Raw genomic sequence first — 20,044 nt, 5'->3', positions numbered from 1 at the left:
AAAAAATGAACCGAATGATCACTCAGAAAATGCCCAGGGAGCAGTCAGTGAGGTTGTGATGTTACAGGGCAGGACTCAGGTGCCAGTCCCCTCACCTGCCAGCTCTAGAACGCCTCCCGACTAAAGTGCCCCATGCGCAGCATCTGCTCAGGGAACACCTTCAGACTCTCGCTTTGGACATCGTGACCACTTCCTAGACTGGGGTTGACACCCGACCCAGAGGCAGTCCACACTGAAGGCAGACTAACGACCTGTGATTCGAAGGGCGTTTCCTTGCACACAGAGGGGCCAGCTGTCAGCAGAGCACTCCTGGTTTCCACCACGCTGCACGGTGGTGGTGACAGCCCTGACTGGAGACCTGGGAGGCGCAGCCCGGCCCCTTCCTCTGCCCTTCTCTCCTGTGGGCCGCTCACATCGCCCGGCTCCTCTCCTACTGCTCAAGCTTCTCCCTGGAGGGAGGGAGGGGAGGCCCATCCAGGTCCAGAAGCTCCTATCCCTGGGTGAGTTGAGCTGCCTAAAGTAAGAGTGCTTGCTGATGACACACAATAAAGTGCACCCTTCAATGTCTTTATCAGTGATGAAGGTGATATTTTGGCTTCCTGAGTCCTTTACCTTATTTCTCGGCAGGACCAAAGCCCAGATGGGGAAGAATCTGTTGGGTCCCTAACAACAGGCCTGTTGGGATGGGCTGTGGACAACAGGAGGGCTGGTTATTAGCTAAGCCATACAGGCTATGATCTGTGGGTTCAGGCCCTTCTAGGGAACGCACGGGGGCCAGAGTGGCCTCTGCAAGAGGTGGAAGGTAGAGGCACCAAGAAAGAACAAGAGGGTGTGAGTCAGAGTAGGGGCGATCCCAGGCCCAATCCCACTAAAGCCCGACAATAAGCCGTCTTTCATTAAGGTGGTCAGGGGCTCTCAGGTCACTACCACCCCTTCACCCAGAAAAGAAAGAAGATGTACATAGTATTTTCCTTAAAGAAGCCCTAGCCCTGTCATCCCAGGACGACTTTCACACAGTGTTTTAGACGCTCCTCTTGTGTAAGGTAGCAGGTGTCCAACATGCTATAAATTTCAGTTAATCAAATGAACTATCTAGAGCAGGGGTCGGGAAACTTTTTGGCTGAGAGAGCCATGAACGCCACATATTGTAAAATGTAATTCCATGAGAGCCATACAACAACCCGTGTACGTTACGCATTATTCAATAAAAATTTGGTGTTGTCCCAGAGGACAGCTGTGATTGGCTCCAGCCACCCACAACCATGAACAAGAGCGGTAGGAAATGAATGGATTGTAATACATGAGAATGTTTTATAATTTTAATGTTATTATCTTTTTTATTAAAGATGTGTCTGCGAGCCAGATGCAGCCATCAAAAGAGCCACATCTGGCTCATGAGCCATAGGTTCCTGACCCCTGATCTAGGGGTAAAATGAAAACTCAAAGTGCCAAATATAATAATTTGTCTGGAAATGTATTAGATGTAAAGATGCTCTAAGTAGTCTAGCTATTACTTTAGGTTAGGTCCTGTGATGCTTGGTCTAATGTTCAAGTGTGGCAGAGTTTAAACATTCAGGAGTATTTATTGACTTAGACAATGAGAGGATTTAAGGCTTGATGACAGAACATGATTGTGTCCTACCTCTTGTTTGGTTTAATCTGGTGATGTTGAGTTAATATTAGGGAGGGCACATGGGGAGAAGAAGCTGGTAATTCTAGGGAGGGGAGGTGACAGATGTCAGCATGATGGGAAATCCAGTGAGCTTCCTCACTCCGAATGCCAGTAAGGACATACCCGTGGTGGAGAGCAAGGGAGGGAGAGGAAGAAGAGAGGTCTGTGGGCACCAATGAGGCAGAAAGCAAGGTGGGGGTGCCGAAAATGAGAATTGGGGGATGGGGCAGAAAGAAGAATGAGAGTCACCCTGACAGGGGATGCCCGACCCCTCCAGGAACCACACAGGACTGCATGGTGGGGAACAGACTAAGGTGTGCTGGGAGGGGCCGGGGTCCAGGGGGGGCCCAGGGCCATGTCGCCTCACAGGGCACAGAGATGGCAAAGGAGGAGAGGATGAAGCCTAGGCACAGAGCCTGCGCAGGGCGGCGAGTGGTGGCGGGGTGCTAACACACACAGGCACCTGGGGCCTGCAGGGCTCCTGCATTCACTCAGCCCAGGGCCAGGACCCCACTTAGCAGGGTCCCTATTCTCTGCAGACCCCGAGTGAAAGCTGTGAACCCAGGGCCCAAACATTCCGAAAGAAAAAGCTTCAAGCTAGCTAGCCAGAGCCCACCTGCCCAGGCTGCCATTAGATGACAGCCTAAGGCCTGAGGACACTGTCTCTCCTGGCCCAGCGCCCTGGCCGAACTGAAGCCATGCGCAGACGGAGCTGAGACGCCGGCTCTCTCAGGACTTCAACAGGCGATGTTCATTGCCCTTTAGTAGAACAAAGCATCACGCACGCAGTGATTTTACTGTGTCCACCAATGAAGGACACTAGATTGGCATTCCCCTGGCGGGCAGTCCAATATGTTAGCATGTCAGAGGGCAAGGAGAAAGCGGCGCCCACGAAGAGGGTGGTGCCTGCAGGGGACAGGAAAGCAGAAGAAGCAGAAGGCAGAGCTTCTGCTCAGAGACATCCACTGTCCCAACATTAGAGAGGTTGATAGCATCAGGAAGGGGACCAAGGGGGCTCTTGTTTCTAAAGATATCTGGCAAAAGAAAACCAAAATGTGTATATTGCTGAAACAGACCTTTTGGTATTATGTAAAAAACACAAACTGAAAAGATCTGGCTGTAAAGCCAGTAGCCGTGGCCACCATCACAGCTGCCTGGCCCATGCAGGTTCACATTGGATTCGGACAGACAGTAATGAAACAACAGAGCCAAGAACTGGTGGGCCATTAGCTTTAATCCTAGCTTGTACCCGGCGGGCAAGAAATAAAACACTTCCCTTCCATTCAGGGCTCCTAAAGCCACTGACTCACCTGAGTTTCCTAGAATCAAAGGTTTCTACCTCACTAGCCTTATTCACCTCTGTTCCCCATCTCCTTCTCTCTGCACAAACTGGCTTCTCCTTCAGCACTCCGCCACCTTGGCTGCTTCTCCTCTCCTCCACGTGGCCTTTCTCTGCTCTCCCCCAGCATGGGCTCCTCTGTCCCATTTTATAGTGTAAAAATCAAAACCTTTAATCCAATATACAAACAAGGAAGTCTCTGACACAAAGTCACTTATCTGAGGCATAATGGGATTCCTCATGAGAGTGCACCACCCCACGTCATGCAACAGTCAAGGGTGTGGGGAAAAGCTTAGTTTTGAAAAGATCTTAGTATTAAAAAGGTGGGAAAGGCTTAGTTTTAAGACTAAGCCTTAGGCTATAACAACCCTGCCTGCTTACAGCCTGTCTCCCACACACAATGCAAACTATAAGCGAGCAAATATATATATATATATATATATATATATATATATATATATATATATATCATATTTACAAACTTATTTGACCAACACTGGCTAAGAGAAATAGGATCCAGTTTACAAATGATCCAGGCTCGTTATTATTTCTTTCTGAGCTTCCCTTGCTGTCATAATAAGCACCTGAGAGAAAAGCGCGTCCTCTGCAGACATATCTGAGACACAGGAGTTTGCTGCAAATTTAAGTAGAACAATGACAAGGAAAAATAAACTCTAAAAAAGAAAAGTTCTCTGAAGAAAAGTTCTGTGATCTAGAACTGTAAAGCTGCCCACAAAATCCAAAGCTTCGGCTACAACACATTGGCACGTTGAATACACAAAGTTGTCAATAAATGTCTACATATTTCTCCAGAGTATCATGGGTTGGCCTGAATTAACCATCAGATAATTTTTTTTTAATCTTTTTTTTGTTTTTGTTTTTTTACAGAGGCAGAGATAGACAGGGACAGACAGACAGGAACGGAGAGAGATGAGAAGCATCAATCATCAGTTTCTCGTTGCGCCTGCGACTTCTTAGTTGTTCATTGATTGCTTTCTCACATGTGCCTTGACCGTGGGCCTTCAGCAGACCGAGTAACCCTCTGCTGGAGCCAGCGACCTAGGGTCTAAACTGGTGAGCTCTTCGCTCAAGCCAGATGAGCCCGCGCTCAAGCTGGTGACCTCGGGGTCTCTAACCTGGGTCCTTCCGCATCCCAGTCCGACGCTCTATCCACTGCGCCACCACTTGGTCAGGCTATCTAGGTAATTTTTGTGCTAAGTATGTATACATTTCAAAAAGAAAAAAAAAACTCATTCCAGATTATGCATTTATTCATAACAGAAACAATTGTAGACAGAAGCTAGTAAGCACCCCCCCCCCAACTGTAGTTGTTCAATTTATCCAGGAGTCTTTCAAATAAAAATAATTCTGTGTCTCAGCTGGTGAGTTCTATTCTCATAAGGCAAATAAATACATGTAATTATAAAGGTACCATTTTCAAAGGGGAGAGTAATCCTTTCCTTATCCACTGTAGAACAGCTTGTAATTATTATATAACTGAGAACAAAGATTTGTCTGCAAAATCCCACTAAATCAAGCCTGATTGATTAAAACCTTCCTCACCAGGACATTCCTAATACACTGTGTGTGGCAACAGTCTTTAAATCTGGGCCACAAACTGGTGAGACTTATGACAAGACGTTAGATTTTCCAAATGGCTACAAAGCAAGCAAGAGAGGATATCATCTTCATTTATAAGAAAGAGATAGTTCTACTAATAAAATGTATACTCAGGCTTTTGAAGTGTCGATCTTGGTTATTAAAAATCTCATATTTGTTGTGACTTAGTCATGTTTCAGAGGGTCTGAAACTTAGAAAGCAGTTAATAAATGTTAGCAATAATAATTATTTATTATTGTAACTCAGACTCTGGTAAAAATTTTCTACCACACTTAGTTTTTATGTGTCACTTGGCTTTAACACAGATGCTGGGGTGATGGATAGCCCTTTCTCATCTCACTTTCACTAGCTAGAAAATGGTGTATGTTCTGGAAATGCAAACCAATTTTAATGCTAATGTGGATCAAGATCTTTGAGAACTCCTCAGCTAACATGTCCCTGCCCCTTGTCTTTCTGTCACCAAAGGCAGTGAAGTGATGCTCTATTGAGAAAAACAGAAGGAACCAAATCATACTCTAAGGTTGGATAAAAAGGAACTAAATGGAGAGATTTGTGGAAGAAGCAGAATTTATGTTCCAACAGAGACAAAAGCAAATGAAAAATTTAAATTGAGTATAAGAGAAATTCCTTAAAGCTTCCCGTAGTTAGAACCTTTTTGCCCTTGGAAGCACCAAGAACCAGACTTTCTGTGACAAACTTTGGTTTTGATTGTTTCTTACTTTACCTGAGCTATACTGCTGGGCAACAATGTCCAATGCAGCTACTTCTCAGTGTGCTTTCCTGGGGCCTTCAGTGGGGGTGACGTCCACTCATCTATCACACCTCTCTGGCTCATCCCTGTATTCCCACAGCTCTGCCCCCACATGCATTCCATTTGGTATTACAGTTTCATTATTCAAACTATTCAAACTAAGGATGGCTATGCCCCAATGTAATACTCTCCCATGTTCTCTAGTCCCCACTCTTGACTTTCCCAAGTCCATCAACTAAGACATCATTCTCCTGGCCATTAATGTAAAACCCCAGCTCCCCTCTCTCTGCTCTTGCTCTGCTACTCCACTTTTACTTCTGTATGACAAGCCTGCCTGGGTTTTAGATTCTAAAGTCACAGATGCTGGCTACTAACTGGATGCTCCCACTCTGTCCTTTCATCCATAAAAAACTGCTGCAAAGCTATGACTCTCCACAACAGCCTCTGGTCCTGGGTTTCAATCTGTCACTGTTAAGGTCCCAGCACCAACTCTCATGTACGGAACAGATCTGATGTCTTTTTCTGATCCTCTACTAAATTTCCTCCTCCTTTTTTCATGATTCAAATCTTATTTCCATATTCAATTTGAAAGTTCTCCTTTTGTAATATTTTTGCTAACTCATTAGAGTAGTCAGTACTGAGGAAGCTTGAAAAAGGGAATGCTAATGAAAGTGGGCTGAGCTACAGCTGGCACTTAGCTTGAGGGACACACACTAAATAGAAGTCGGTATTTCCCTGGGATGGAGCATGCACTTGCTTTTTATTTAGTTCCTTTTATAGGGCATTTATGGATAACACCATCTCCAATTTCTGAATTTTGTTAACTATTACTGCCAAAAGTAGAGTTAGAGCAGAATTTCTCAACTTCCCCTTGATAATGATGCAGGACTAATGCAATTTTGGGATAGTCTTAACCTTGGTGTATGGGAATTCTGTCTTCCAAGAAATCACATAATGTGAATGTCCTTGGTACAACTGTGCTGAGTGTGAGAGCCTGTATCTATGTAAGAACATTTATAACACGAGATGCTAGTTCTCACAAGAGGAAGAAAATAATACCAGCTAGGACTCCAGAAATGTCAAAAGCTACCGAAATTCAGTAACCTATAAGGAATGGATAAGCTCCTAGAAATATTTAACCTTCCTAGACTGAATCTTGAAGAACTGAAAATCTAAATAGACTGATAGAACAGTGAGGAAATTGAAACAACCATCAAAAATCTCCTAAAAAATAAGAGTCCAGGATCAAATGACTACACTACTGAATTGTACCAAACATTCATAGATTTGATACCTATTCTTCTCAAAGTCCTCCCAAAAGTTGAAGAGGCAATACTTCCTAACACATTTTATGAGGTCAGCATAACCCTGAGACCAAAACCTGACAAGTGTAACACAAAAAAAGAAAACTACATATCCAAATTCCTGATGAATACAGATGCCAAAATCCTAAACAAAGTTGTCCCATAGCATCTGCTTCTATCTTAGTACCAGTGGCCATTGATATCATTAATTCTTTCCTCCACCTGGTCAGCTCTATTTCCTATGCTCTCTAGTTCATTCTTGATCTCTTTTATTGAGTTCTTCATCTCCGGAATTTCTATTTGGTTCTCTTTTAAAGTTTCAATCTCTTTGATAAAGTACTCATTTTGTTTACTGATTTGATTTTTGAGAATATTAAATAGCCTGTAATTTCTCACAGCTTGTTGAGTATTTTCAGAACTGCAATCTTGAATTCTCTGTCATTTATATTACATACTTCCATATCTTTAAGTTTGTTTTTTGGACATTTTTCATTTTATTTCTGAGCTGCCTTGCTACCTTGGTTATTCATGGTATTCAAAGGATTCCTTCTCTGGGTAGGCATGTATGTATGAGTGGCACTTCTCTGGCAGATTAATACAAAGATGTCTTTTTCTTATTTTCCAGCAAGTGGCACTGAATCACAAGTTTTTTTAACTCTATGAAATCCCAGTTTTGTCCTTCACAGTCAGTGTAGCCATATGCATGGGGGTGGGGTAGGCTGGGGGAACCAGCCAGCTTTTCTGTTGTTTAGTCCCTCCAGTAATCTTGGATCTTAGAACTCTGCAGGGACTACCTTCACCCTTACCCAGGGACCAGTCACAGAGTACACCCTTTGCTCAAGGAAAAAAATGATTCTGTAGTACCAGTTCTTGGGTTTGCAGATGTGTTCTGCAACCTGACACCAAGGGTAAAGGGAGGTGAGCTCTGGGAGGCTATGGGATGGTAGGGCTCTGTGCTTTGTTTCTCTGCCTGAAATGCCAACTTCCCAACAATTGTGGCTGTGTCCCCGTATGTGTCCTTCCCAGTTCTCTGAGCTCAGCTGCAGCATGTACTACTTGCTTCTGCTGGAATGCCCAACGAATCTTTTGCTCCTCCCAGCTGAAGTGCCAGCCACAACTGGGTTCCTTCTCTCTCTCTTGGCTGAGTGCCAGTATAAGCTGTAGCTGCAGCTTTTCTGAGCCCTTCTCCTTCTTGTCTCCTTTTATTCCCATTTGCTCACCTTTAGATGTTTCAATGCATGGATCCCTCAGGTTTTCTTGTGCATTGATCAGGGAATTCTTTGATAAATTATAGCTGTTTAAATTGTTGAAACTTCAAGGGGAGAGACCAAAAGGATATCTCATGCCACCATTACTCTGACATCACTCATATATAGTATTTATTACATCAGGAAACTAATTAAAAACCCACAGGCCTATACCTTGGAAGTACATTAACTCAAAAGATGCAAGTCAGATTGTATAACAAACTTAGAAATGTCAAAGCTTCCCAGTAGCTCGGGCAGACCTCAGAGACAGCCAATACAGATGATTAGGGAGATAATTTTGGATGTGGTATTTTGCATTTTTCAGCATGTGTATTATCCAGATATACATGATAGAAATATGTTAAACGACAAGGTACATTTCCTCCTCCTGAAATACTAATAATAGGTGAAAATAAGAGAACTGCTCCTTTTAATTTTTAGGGGAAAATTAAAGTGAGGTAACTTTCTTTTCCAGGAATTACTGAAAGATAGTAATTATGGACCTCTGCTGACAACACAGGTACAGGTAGAACTACAGAACAGAACAGAATGGGTGCACCACAGCATGCACTCACTTTGAGTAATTTTCAAGTGACAGACACTAGTCTGGAAACCTGCTCTCGTTAAAGAACACAAGAGCTGACTTGTAGCATCTAAGGTTCACTGATCACTCTGACCTTCAAAACAGTTGAACATCAACATTTTTTTTAATTCAGTGAGAGAAGGGTAGGAAGAGACAGACTTCCACATGCACCCTGACTGGGATCCATCCAGCAAGCCCACTGAGGGGTGATGCTCTGTCAATCTGGGGCCTTGTTCCATTGCAACGGGAGCCATTTTTTTTTTTTTTTTTTTAGTGCCTGAGGTGGAGGCCATGGTGCTATCCTCAGCACCTAGGCCAACTTACTCTAGTAGAGCCTTGGCTGCAGGAGGGGAGGAGAGAGAGAGAGAGAGAGAGAGAGAGAGAAGTGAGAGAGTGAGAGAGAAGTGAGAGAGAGAGAGAGAAGTGAGAGAGAGAGAGAGAGAAGTGAGAGAGAGAGAGAGAGAGAGAGAGAGAGAGAGAAAGAAGTGAGAGGGAGAGGGGTAGAGAAACAGATGGGTGATTCTCCTGTGTGCCCAGACTGGGAATCGAAACCGGGACATCCACATGCCAGGCCGATGTTCTACCACCGAGCCAACTGGCCAGGGCCTAAAATAACTTTTTAAGTTGCCTTTTATTTCTCTGTTTAGGAAATATTCGTATTTTTAATTCGTTTCCAGAAAGGTGATTTTCTATAAAAGATTTTTCCTTGGATATACTCTCCCCCAGGGTTCAGGGCAGGTCTCTCCGACTGCCGTGTGGCTGGGGGAAGTACGCAGAGCGCTGCACACTCAGCTCCAGTGGCTGTTCTGAGGAAAAGCGGCTATTGACCACTCTAGAAGCTAAACCACCTACTTTTCTGCCGAGTCCCAGAATCAGTGACCTGACAGACAGATTCTCTCAAAAATGGGTGAAATGAGTCTGTCACTTCCAGGAAAGCGACTGTTCTGTGGCTGATGATAAAATTTGTATATTTAAGTGAAAAATCAGAGTTCTAGAAAACCTGTATCACCTTGAGAGTTTCCCAGTACTTGGAAGCTTCTCTGATGAGAATGGTGTGATATTAACAAATGTGAATTTTTTTGATACTGTATATTGAAATGTGTCAACATTTAGAAGATCTGAATAATCCAAACTGTTCCACATGATCAATGCATGCTATTATAAATCACGCATGTGTAAAATCCATTTAATGTGCAAGACAGACCTATAGATTTTCATATAATGGGGTGCAGAAAGTTCATTGAAATAGTTTCAGATTTCACATAAAACAAATCTTGTGTGTGTGTGTGTGTGAGAGAGAGAGAGAGAGAGAGAGAGAGAGACATGGACAGAGAGAGAGACAGAGGGACAGACAGACAGGAAGGGAGGGAGAAAGATGAGAAGCAGCAATTCTTTGTTGCGGTACCTTAGTTGTTCATTGATTGCTTTCTCATATGTGCCTTGACTGGGGCTACAGCAGACAGAGTGACCCCTTGCTCAAGCCAGCGACCTTGAGCTCAAGCTGGTAAACCTTGCTCAAACAACATGAGCCCACGCTCAAGCTGGCGACCTCGGGGTTTTGAACCTGGGTCCTCCGCGTCCCAGTCCGAAGCTCTATCCATTGTGCCACCGCCTGGTCAGGCTAAAACAAATCTTTAATAAACTATTACTTATAGAATTTAATGCAGCACCAAAGAATAGTCCAAATTACGTGAAACAATTAAAAACTCCTACCTTTTCCAAATATATAGCTCTATATGAGGCCAGATTTTCTTCATCTACTTCAACCAAAATATATTACAAGTGATAAAATGAAGAAGCAAATATAAAGCTACATATTAAAAGGATTTCAGATATGTAAAACAATGCTGCTATCCCTATTAAAAGTTTAAGATAGTTATTCTTCTTTGTTTTATGTTTATGTTTTTGCTTTTAGAAAGGGAGGAAGAGAGGGAGAGAAGGAGGGAGGGAGGGAACGGGGAAGAGAGAGAGGAACATTGATCTGTTCCTGTATGTGCCCTGACCAGGGATTGAACCAGCAACCTCTGCACTTTGGGACAACGCTCTAGACAACTGAGCTATCTGACCAGGACTAAGATAGTTATTTTTCATCAAATGTATAGTATATATGTTTATATTTAAAGGAAATAATAAAAACTAAAGTATAAAAATACAAATTTAATTATTAAAAATATTTTACAAGTTCCTCTTACCAAATTATTACATTAGTAAGCATCAAAAGCCCTAACCAAACAGACCTGAGCTCCTTGGGCCCAAGGAGTGCCAAGACCAGAAGCTTTGGGAACCATTGTTCTTCCTGGATGAATAATTCTGGGAGCAGCACTTCTCAGTGTTTCTTCCAAAACACCAAGCTCATGAAATGATTCATAATAAAAAGGCCCCACTCTTGAATAAGTTGGGAAAATCTGGAGACTCATAACATATGCCATTCTTGGAGAGCTACAGTCTGTATTAGCCTGTTAGATGCTCACAGAATCACTGCCATACCCCATTCAATTAATCTTATTTCACTCAGCGTTTCCTTATGTTTTCTTAGGAATTTGTGAGTGCAGCACACTCTGGTCACCTGCACTTGGGGAAGAAATGATGGAACCGGGCAAATCACCCATAACTCACCCTCAAGCCGGACCACCAGGGGCACTTTAAGTTCCAGCTCCCGGCAGGCTTTGGTGATCCCATTTGCAATGATAGCACAGTTGACAATTCCACCAAAAATATTGACAAGGATGGCTTCAACCTGAAATCAAAATAGAAAGGTGCCCATCAAAATGCTGATAGCCAACACTCAGAAAAGCAACTGGCTAAATAATAGAAACAATTACCATATTTCCCATGTATAAGACACACCCTTTTCTGAATAATTTAGGGTCTAACAATGGGGTGCGTCTTATACAGTGGTTGTGCAATTTCAAATGCCATAGATGGAACTGAGGACGAGACAATATATAAAGACAGGGATTTGTCATCAGACACAGATGAGGACAAGCTAATGGATGGGAGTTTTGACAGCGATGAGGAGTTGTATAAATTTTATGATGAATAAAACTTGAGTTCAATAACTTTATGTTGCCTGACCTGTGGTGGCGCAGTGGATAAAGCATCGACCTGGAAATGCTGAGGTCGCCAGTTCGAAACCCTGGGCTTGCCTGGTCAAGGCACATATGAGAGTTGATGCTTCCAGCTCCTCCCCCCTTCTCTCTCTCTCTGTCTTTCCTCTCTCTCTCTTTCTGTCTCTCCCTCTCCTCTCTAAAATGAATAAAAAATAATAAAAAAAAACATGTATCTTTAAAAAAAAAAGAAAAAAAAACTTTATGTAATACATTTTTTTTTTCAAAATTCGGGTCCAAAAATTAAGATGGGTCTTATACACGGGGAAATATGGTAGAAAAAGACTCTCTTTTAACCCAGAACATATAAAACAAAAGGCCTACAAAATATTAAGTTAAAATTTATTACTGAATTAATAAATATCAATATAACATTACCACATTAACTTATATTATCCCATCACTTCTTTTAACTCAAAATGAATCCAATCACTGCCCATTTATTATATAATATTACTCAAAAAAATTAGGGGATATTTCAAAGTGAATATGAGGCAATAAAAAAAAAGCATTTGATTTTTTAAATTAAACAAAAACATCAGAAAAACAAGCAAGTCAAAGAAAGTTGTTTGATTATGCATATTACATGCAAACTCAATTATCATGATTGAGTAGCAAGTGACATATTGGTGTCACAGAAGCATGTCAAACTGGATGCGAGCGCCACACATTGACTGTTCAGCAGGGTGTATGGTCACCCAAGACTGCCAAACCACACTGACAGCGATGGGACATGGACAGGATCAGACTGTCCAGCAGTTCTTGTGGGATCCTCTGCCACTCTTGCTCCAGGACAACTTCCAGCTCAAGAAGTGTGTGGGAGGCACTGGACGGTTTGCCAGACGTCTTCCCAGTGCATCCCAAGCCTGTTCAATGGGATTCAGGTCTGGAGAACATGAAGGCCAGTCCATGCGTTCGATTCCTGCCTCCTGAAGCATGTTGATGACGAGATGTGCACGGTGGGGCCTTGCATTATCGTCCATGAAAAGAAGGTTGTTTCCAGCTGCTCCAGCATAAGGTATCACTATAGGGTGCAGGACCTCATCTTGATATCTGACAGGAGTCAGTGATCCATTTCTGATGATGTGGAGGTCGGTATGACCACCAATGCTGATGTCATCCCACATCATGATGGCACCACCAAAGGATTCCATTTCTCGTGTGAAACGTAGATTCTCCTGTGTTCCTTGTTCATGACAGATCAAGACACGATGATTGTCAGGCTGCAGACTGAACCGTGACTCATCAGAGAAGAGGACAGTTGACCACTCATCATGGGTCCAATGACAATGCTCATCAGCCCACCTTCTATGGGTTCTACGGTGCTCAGCAGATAATGGAATGCATACCATTGGTCGTCAGGCATGCAGTCCAACACGATGGAGCCAGTTTGTATGGTCTGGGTGCATATCCAGTTTTGTATGGACTGGGTCTAGAGGCAGCAAGAAACTGTCCTTGCAGCTCTGTTGCATTGCTGAGCCTGTTTCTTCTTGCCAATAAGTAGCAGTCATTTCTTGTTGTTGTGGCAGATGAGCGAACCTGCCCTTGTCTTCTTTGTACAATGCCAGTCTCTTGAAAGCAATTCCAGTCTGCTAGTCACGCTTTGGGATGTTCCAAGCGCTGTTGCCACTGCCATCTTTGTTTGACCAGGTTCAAGACATCCTGTGTGGCCCTGGCCGGTTGGCTCAGCGGTAGAGCGTCAGCCTGGCGTGCGGGGGACCCGGGTTTGATTCCCGGCCAGGGCACATAGGAGAAGTGCCCATTCGCTTCTCCACCCCCACCCCCTCCTTCCTCTCTCTCTTCCCCTCCCGCAGCCAAGGCTCCACTGGAGCAAAGATGGCCCGGGCGCTGGGGATGGCTCCTTGGCCTCTGCCCCAGGCGCTAGAGTGGCTCTGGTCGCAGCAGAGCGACGCCCTGGAGGGGCAGAGCATCGCCCCCTGGTGGGCAGAGCATCACCCCCTGGTGCGCGTGCCGGGTGGATCCTGGTCGGGTGCATGTGGGAGTCTGTCTGACTGTCTCTCCCTGTTTCCAGCTTCAGAAAAATACAAAAAAAAAAAAAAAAAAGACATCCTGTGGCTCTCCAGGCTCCACATTCAGGCAAATCGTGTTGCAGGGCATTGCAAGGGCTGGGGAATTGCAGGATGTGCACTTTCAAGATCAGGGAATGTGCAGATACTCCAGTACTTTCAGCCTTTTGTATAGGGCATTTTTACCAATAAAATAAAAATTGGTTTTGCATCTCATTTGCATAACCAAACTGTCTTTGACTTGTCATTTGCTTTTCTGATGTTCTTGTTTAATAAAAAAATCAAATGATTCTTTTTATCACTTCATATTCACTTTAAAACATCCCTAATTTTTGTGAACAGTATCTTCTGCTTTTTCTTATATGCTTGTCTGGAACTGTTCTTTTGTGAGTGATGTCATTTAAAATGTCATGCACTAATGTTTTTTCTCTCCATGGTTTATACTTACATTTATCTGTCATCGTGTCTCATGTAATATTTAAAAACTGGAAACTTATTTGTTGTTTCATATTAATAGGCAAATATAGAAACTTTTCTGTTCTTAATACCATTTTGATATCCTAGAAGTATTCTCTTAAAAGTCAAAGATAGTTTTTTTTTTTTAAGTGAGAGGAGGACTCTCAGAGAGACAGACTCCCGCAGGTGCCTTAACCAGTACCCACCCAGAGAGCTCCCTACCGGGAAGGATTGCTCTGCCCATCTTGGGCCATTGCTCAGCAACAGAGCTATTTTTAGTACCCGAGACAGAGGGTCCAGGGAGTCATCCTCAGCCCTAGGGGCCAACTCGCTATAAAAAATCAAGCCATCGCTGTGGGGGCAGGGAGGAGAGGAGAGGGGAGAGAGAGAGAGAGAGAAAGAAAGGGGAGGTGTGGTCACTTCTCTTGTGTGCCCTGACCAGGAAAGGAACCTGGAAAATCCACATGCCCAGCTGGTCCAACATTTTACCACTGAGAAAACTGTCCAAGGCCACAACCTTTTTGATAAAAAAGATACAGAACCCCCAAATAAAGAGATACAAGCTCATACCATAAAAAAAGATGTAAGGAAAGTCAAGCCACTGACTGAAAATTTTCACAAATGTAAATTTAAACCCATTATGTTAACCTGTTTGTGCATATTCCCTATTCAAAGGCATGTGGGCAAAAAAAAAAAAAATGTACTTGTCCTTACTTGATAAATAGGTATAAGAAAGTCCTGTGTAATTAACATGAAGAACAAGATAATGAAGAGAATTCATTACCAAGATTAATTGATAACACCGACAGAAAAATGGCTATTCATCAAGCTGGAGGCATCAAAATTCCAACAATGGAATCACAATGAAATTATGCTACACTAATTGCAGAGAATATATGAATGTGCTGCATGCCAGTTTTAAATCTCCAATATGCTAAATTAACTGCACAAAGCATATAAGAAAAGAGTGCCTTACATTTGTTCAGCACTTAACTGTTTTAGAAAATGTCATTATGTGAACCTTCATTTTTAATATTGATCCTTGCCAGAAAGCTATTCAGAAAGTATACGGAGGATTAGCCCTTTGAAACTGATAAAGCCACTCAGGAAATTCACATGATGTCACAAGGTCAACAAAGCTAACATGTAGCTGTGGTGAAGCTCAAAGTCAGCTATCCAGATAGCCTATTGATTCTTCCGTTATGCCTGCTGTCAGAGCTGAGACCTAGGTACAACATACCTTAGGCAATGCCTTGTCTTGAACACAGTTCCTTCATCTACACAGTGGGAATGATAGTACCTCATCCATAAAATTGTTGAATGGACTAATGAGATAATATGAGTAAAATACTTCACACATGCCTACAAACTACTTAATGAATATTTATACCTGCATTTATTTCTTTCATTTTAAATTCCCATCCTCGCACTCTTCTCCCCTTTGATAACCAGCAGCTTGTTCCCTGTATCTATTTTGTTTTGTTTATTCATTTGTTGTTGCTGTTTACAGATTCCACATTTAAGTGAAATAATACAATAATTGTTCTTCTCTGACTTATTTTACTTAGTATAATACTGTCTAAATCTATTCATGTTGTTGCAGATGGATTTCACTCTTTTCATTTCTGAATAATATTCCCCTGCATATATGCACTGCTTCTTTACCCATTCATGTGGAGACGTGGGACGTGTTCATATCTTTGCTATTGAAATCATGCGGTAATCAACACAGGCATGCAAATATCTTGAATCAGTGCTTTTGCTTTCTTTGGATAAATACCCAGAAGTGGAATTGCCGAGTGGTACAGCAGCTCTATATTTAAGTTTTTGAAGAGTCTCTATACTGTTTTCCATAGTGACTACACTATACAAATATTGATCAACTTATGACCTATGCAACTTACGACCATTCGACTTTATGACCACAATCGCTAGCCACGACTGCTCTGCGTCTGGCAGCACAAGCATTGCCCAGCTGGGCGTACGACAGTGCTGGCCAGTAAAATGTTTCGTACATGTTTATATATTTTGATATGTTTTGCAATTGGGAAAAATGTTTCCTATGGTATTTTTTACACCTGTATTTTGTATTTTTGTATGCACCTGTATTTTGTAATTTTGTATGTTTTGCAAATATTAAACCAGTTGTACTGGTAATGCAGTGTTTTACTTAAACCTGATGAATGTAAAAATAAGAAACAAAATGGTGTAGAGATGATATAAATGGCTTAAAATGAAGAAGATTATGATATATAACAATAATGAAAGAAAATTATGATAAAATGACTTAAAGATTTTTATAACATCATTTCACAGTACTGTACATATAGCCTACTCAACTTATGACCAAATCGTGTTACAACCGGTCTGTCAGAACCAATCGTGGTCGTAAGTTGAGTACTAGCTGTACATGCATTTATTTCAACAAGCCATGATGAAAGTGGGCAGGTTACCTAGATAACAAGTAAAGGTTAAAAAAACTTTTCAGTAGGCTGTAGCTATGTTGAATTGGAATATAATAGAAAAACAAACTTATTGATGTTCAATACAAAGGTAATGACTTAAAATAAATGAGCAATATTTTTCAGACCAATTACAGATTGGGCTACTCCCAAAGAATAAATCTCCCATCACCGTTCACAGCAGGCTGGCTAATAGAAGCAGAAGCTTGCTTTCTAATAGTAATTTTTAAATGCTGTTAGCACTGAGGCTTGGTTTAGCAGTAGTTTCCAAATAGCTGTGGGATGGAGAGGAACTTGCCAGAACAATGAAAGAAAAAACACTCAAGTGCAATGCTGATTCCACGGGGTCCAAGAGAGAAACTCAGGAGCCAGGAATGGCCAAAGCTCCTTCAGATTTGTGTAGAACCAGGCTTTCCAGTGAAACACATGTTGGCACACTCACACCTCTACCATGTTCCACCTGCGTGGTATGGAAGGCTGAGCTCAGCTGTCAACAGCCTTGCAGTGAGATCGTCCTATCTCATCGACTTAAGAGTGCCTCGTTCTATTAGTTCACCTAAAAGAGTACGATTGCTGTATGAAGTAGTTGTATCACATACAACAGACTTACAGGAATTCATCCACAGAGGCAAGAGAAAGGGGCAAAGTGACACAATGCCCATGGCTCTGTGATTCAATCTACTCAGTGGGTGTGTGTCCTGCAAGAAATGTCAAATACGAGCTGTGGATCTGCTGTTGCCTCAGGTGGGATCAGTTCCCACGAGTCTCTTACATGTTAGCATCTCATGTGTTTAATGAGCATTTGACATTAAAAACAGATACTCTTCCTGCGACAACCACTTCAACTGGTGCTGAACCGAAGAAAAAACAATGGAGGAATAATGGGCTTGCTGAGAAATGGACTGTTATTCTCCAGTGTAGTTGATTCACTTCTTACTCTGCACCCCAAGATGAGCACTCCTGTGTGGGTCACCTTTGTGCCCCCCTACAACAGGACTATGTAGTATTTCCATAAACAGTTAGCACAAACCATGACACATCATACTCATTTAATAAGTGACAGTTTTAAGAGTGAATGAATTAAATTAATTTCAGTAGACACTTACTGGCATTGCCCTTGTGCCAGGCACAGAGTTATATTTGGGATAAGGAGATGAGTAAATGTATCATGGCTGTCCTCAAAGAATGCAAAGATGAGTTTGAGAGCCAGACCAGGAAACTGACAGTTAGATCCTGGGTCTAAAGATGTCTCACAGAGAGTGATCAGGGCAGGGTTCGCAGTGCAAGCTGCTGGCACAGGAGAGGCTTCCTGGACAGGTGATGCTGCAGGAAACAAAGGGAAGGGCAGAGCAGGAACACAGGTGAAAAAGAACAGCCAGGATGAAGGCAGGGCTGCCCAACCTGGTTTATTCAGCACCTACAGGCTGATGGGTAGTAGTCCTGGGATGGTGCAGCCAGGGAGAGTGGCAGGGCTGGGGCCAGGGACTTGGTTCTTTCGCTTATTCCTTCTTTATCCAGCTGGGTAAAGGCAAACCTTGAAAGGAGCCTCCCTTGGAGGGCAGAGAAGGAGTGACAGGAGGGAGCAAGGGACAGAGAGAAGAGTGTGTGAGTGAACAGGCACATAGGGAGGGTCATGCGTGGGTGGTAGGAGCATGAGATAGTGAGAGCAAGAAAGAAAAGCAGTGATGTGCGGAGAGAGAAGCAGAGAGAAAGGGAGAGAGAAGAGTTTGAGTGAGACCAACAAAGCAGCTGGGATTTTTACAAGAAGAGCCACAAGACACAGGTGCACAGGCTGCTTAACTCAGGGAAGAGGGCTACTCAGGAAGAATGTGCACCAAGCATCAGAGGAAATCACCAGCAGGGGGTGGGCAGACCGTGTCTTCCAGACATGATGCCATTCTCTCCCACCATAAAGTCATTTGCTGCAGCCTGCACTTTAATGGAAGTCTGATTTAAGGCTCGGCTCTTGGCCCATTTCTATAATTAACTACTGTAATCTGCAATCTCAAACTGAGAATGAAATTAAGACAGTTTGAAAATGAAAGCACTGTGACATCATCATCATTATTTAGCATTTACAAAGCATGTCAGATTTCCATGTGTGTCTGCCTCTCAGTCCACTCATGATCACAACCACTCATGGCCATTCCATGGCAACATCAATAGCAATTTTAATAGTCTTTTTTTTTTTCTTGATGAAGAGAATGTTAAGACAAAGTCTGTGCTGGTTGATTTGAGTCCCCAGAAACCCCGGAAGATCCGAGTGCTTTGGGAACAGAGCTCCTCCAAAGTCAGGGGTGAGAAGCACAACGGCTGCTACTTGTTTCTCAAAAGTGAAGATCACCTAGAAGACCGGTTGGGTGCCAGGCACCCCTGTGCACACCTCAGCCCCAGGCCTGCTGGGCGCCAGGCACCCTGCGCACGCCCCAGCCCCAGGCCGGCTGGGCGCCAGGCACCCTGCGCACGCCCCAGCCCCAGGCCTGCTGGGCGCCAGGCACCCTGCGCACGCCCCAGCCCCAGGCCGGCTGGGCGCCAGGCACCCTGCGCACGCCCCAGCCCCAGGCCGGCTGGGCGGCAGCTGCGGACGGCGGGGCAGTGGAGCGCAGCACGAGAGCAGGTGTTCCTGTCGGTGTGTGCGTGCTCGGCTTTGCACCCTATGCACTCCTGCTGCTGATTTCAATCCACAGTTGAAGAATGGAATTCAGAAAAAGAAAAGCAACAACTGACTGATATTTAGCAAAGTCCTCTCAATCTCAAATAAACAAACTGATAAAAATCATGACTAAAATCTTTTTTGGGGAACACAATCATTTTCAATATCTGATGAGCATTAGAAAACCCTAGTCAGATAAATTTAAATGCACATTTTAAAAAAATGTAATTTTAGCTAAGTCCCATGAGTAATCTAAGAATTTGGCCTCAAATGCAGAAAATGGCAAAGGATAAGATACAGCATATGCAAATAGGGTAGGAGATATGCTACAGGGGAATTGCGAATGCTTTGAATTATTTACAAAATTTTGTTTGAACATGTATATACCTTTCTGTAAAAAGTGTCCATAAATCTCTGAGAAAATATTTTAATCAATAATAATCACACATACAATCCCAGCTAACGTTTACTAGACATTTGGCAGGTAGTAGGCGGTATTCTAGTATTTTTTATGTATTGTCAGGTTTAATACATAAAACAGTATTATCCCTATTTTACAGATAAGGAAACTGAGAGAAGATCTGGAGAATCAATAGGGCTATAGCTTCGTCTATTGTCAAATGTCATTCAGACCTAGTGACAACGTGTAATACGTACTGTGCTTAATGTTTTCTCATTCATTACCACAGCACTGTCACAAACAAGTGGCGTATTACCTGTCCTATCCCATTTTACAGATGAGAAAACTGAGGCTCAGAGAGGTCAAAAACACCTTGCATCAAATCATATAGTCTATTGTCAGGATCAAACATTCAGTTCTTTT

At 43.0% G+C, this 20,044-nt stretch overlaps 1 protein-coding gene across 1 annotated transcript in view; it reads right to left on the bottom strand.

The window, feature by feature from the left end:
• Nucleotides 1-20,044, bottom strand: part of SUCLG2 (succinate-CoA ligase GDP-forming subunit beta) — a 330,134-nt gene that overhangs the window by 19,142 nt on the left and 290,948 nt on the right. The window contains exon 10 of the mRNA XM_066244600.1: nucleotides 11,133-11,253. Within this exon, the coding sequence (XP_066100697.1) occupies nucleotides 11,133-11,253 (121 nt within the window). The remainder of the gene's footprint in view (nucleotides 1-11,132; nucleotides 11,254-20,044) is intronic.

The sequence above is a fragment of the Saccopteryx bilineata genome, chromosome 10 (genome assembly GCF_036850765.1).
Source record: "Saccopteryx bilineata isolate mSacBil1 chromosome 10, mSacBil1_pri_phased_curated, whole genome shotgun sequence".
Classification (NCBI taxonomy): Eukaryota; Metazoa; Chordata; class Mammalia; order Chiroptera; family Emballonuridae; genus Saccopteryx; species Saccopteryx bilineata.
The sequence above is the reverse complement of the archived record's forward strand: the minus strand, read 5'-3'. Positions and strand labels throughout refer to the sequence as shown.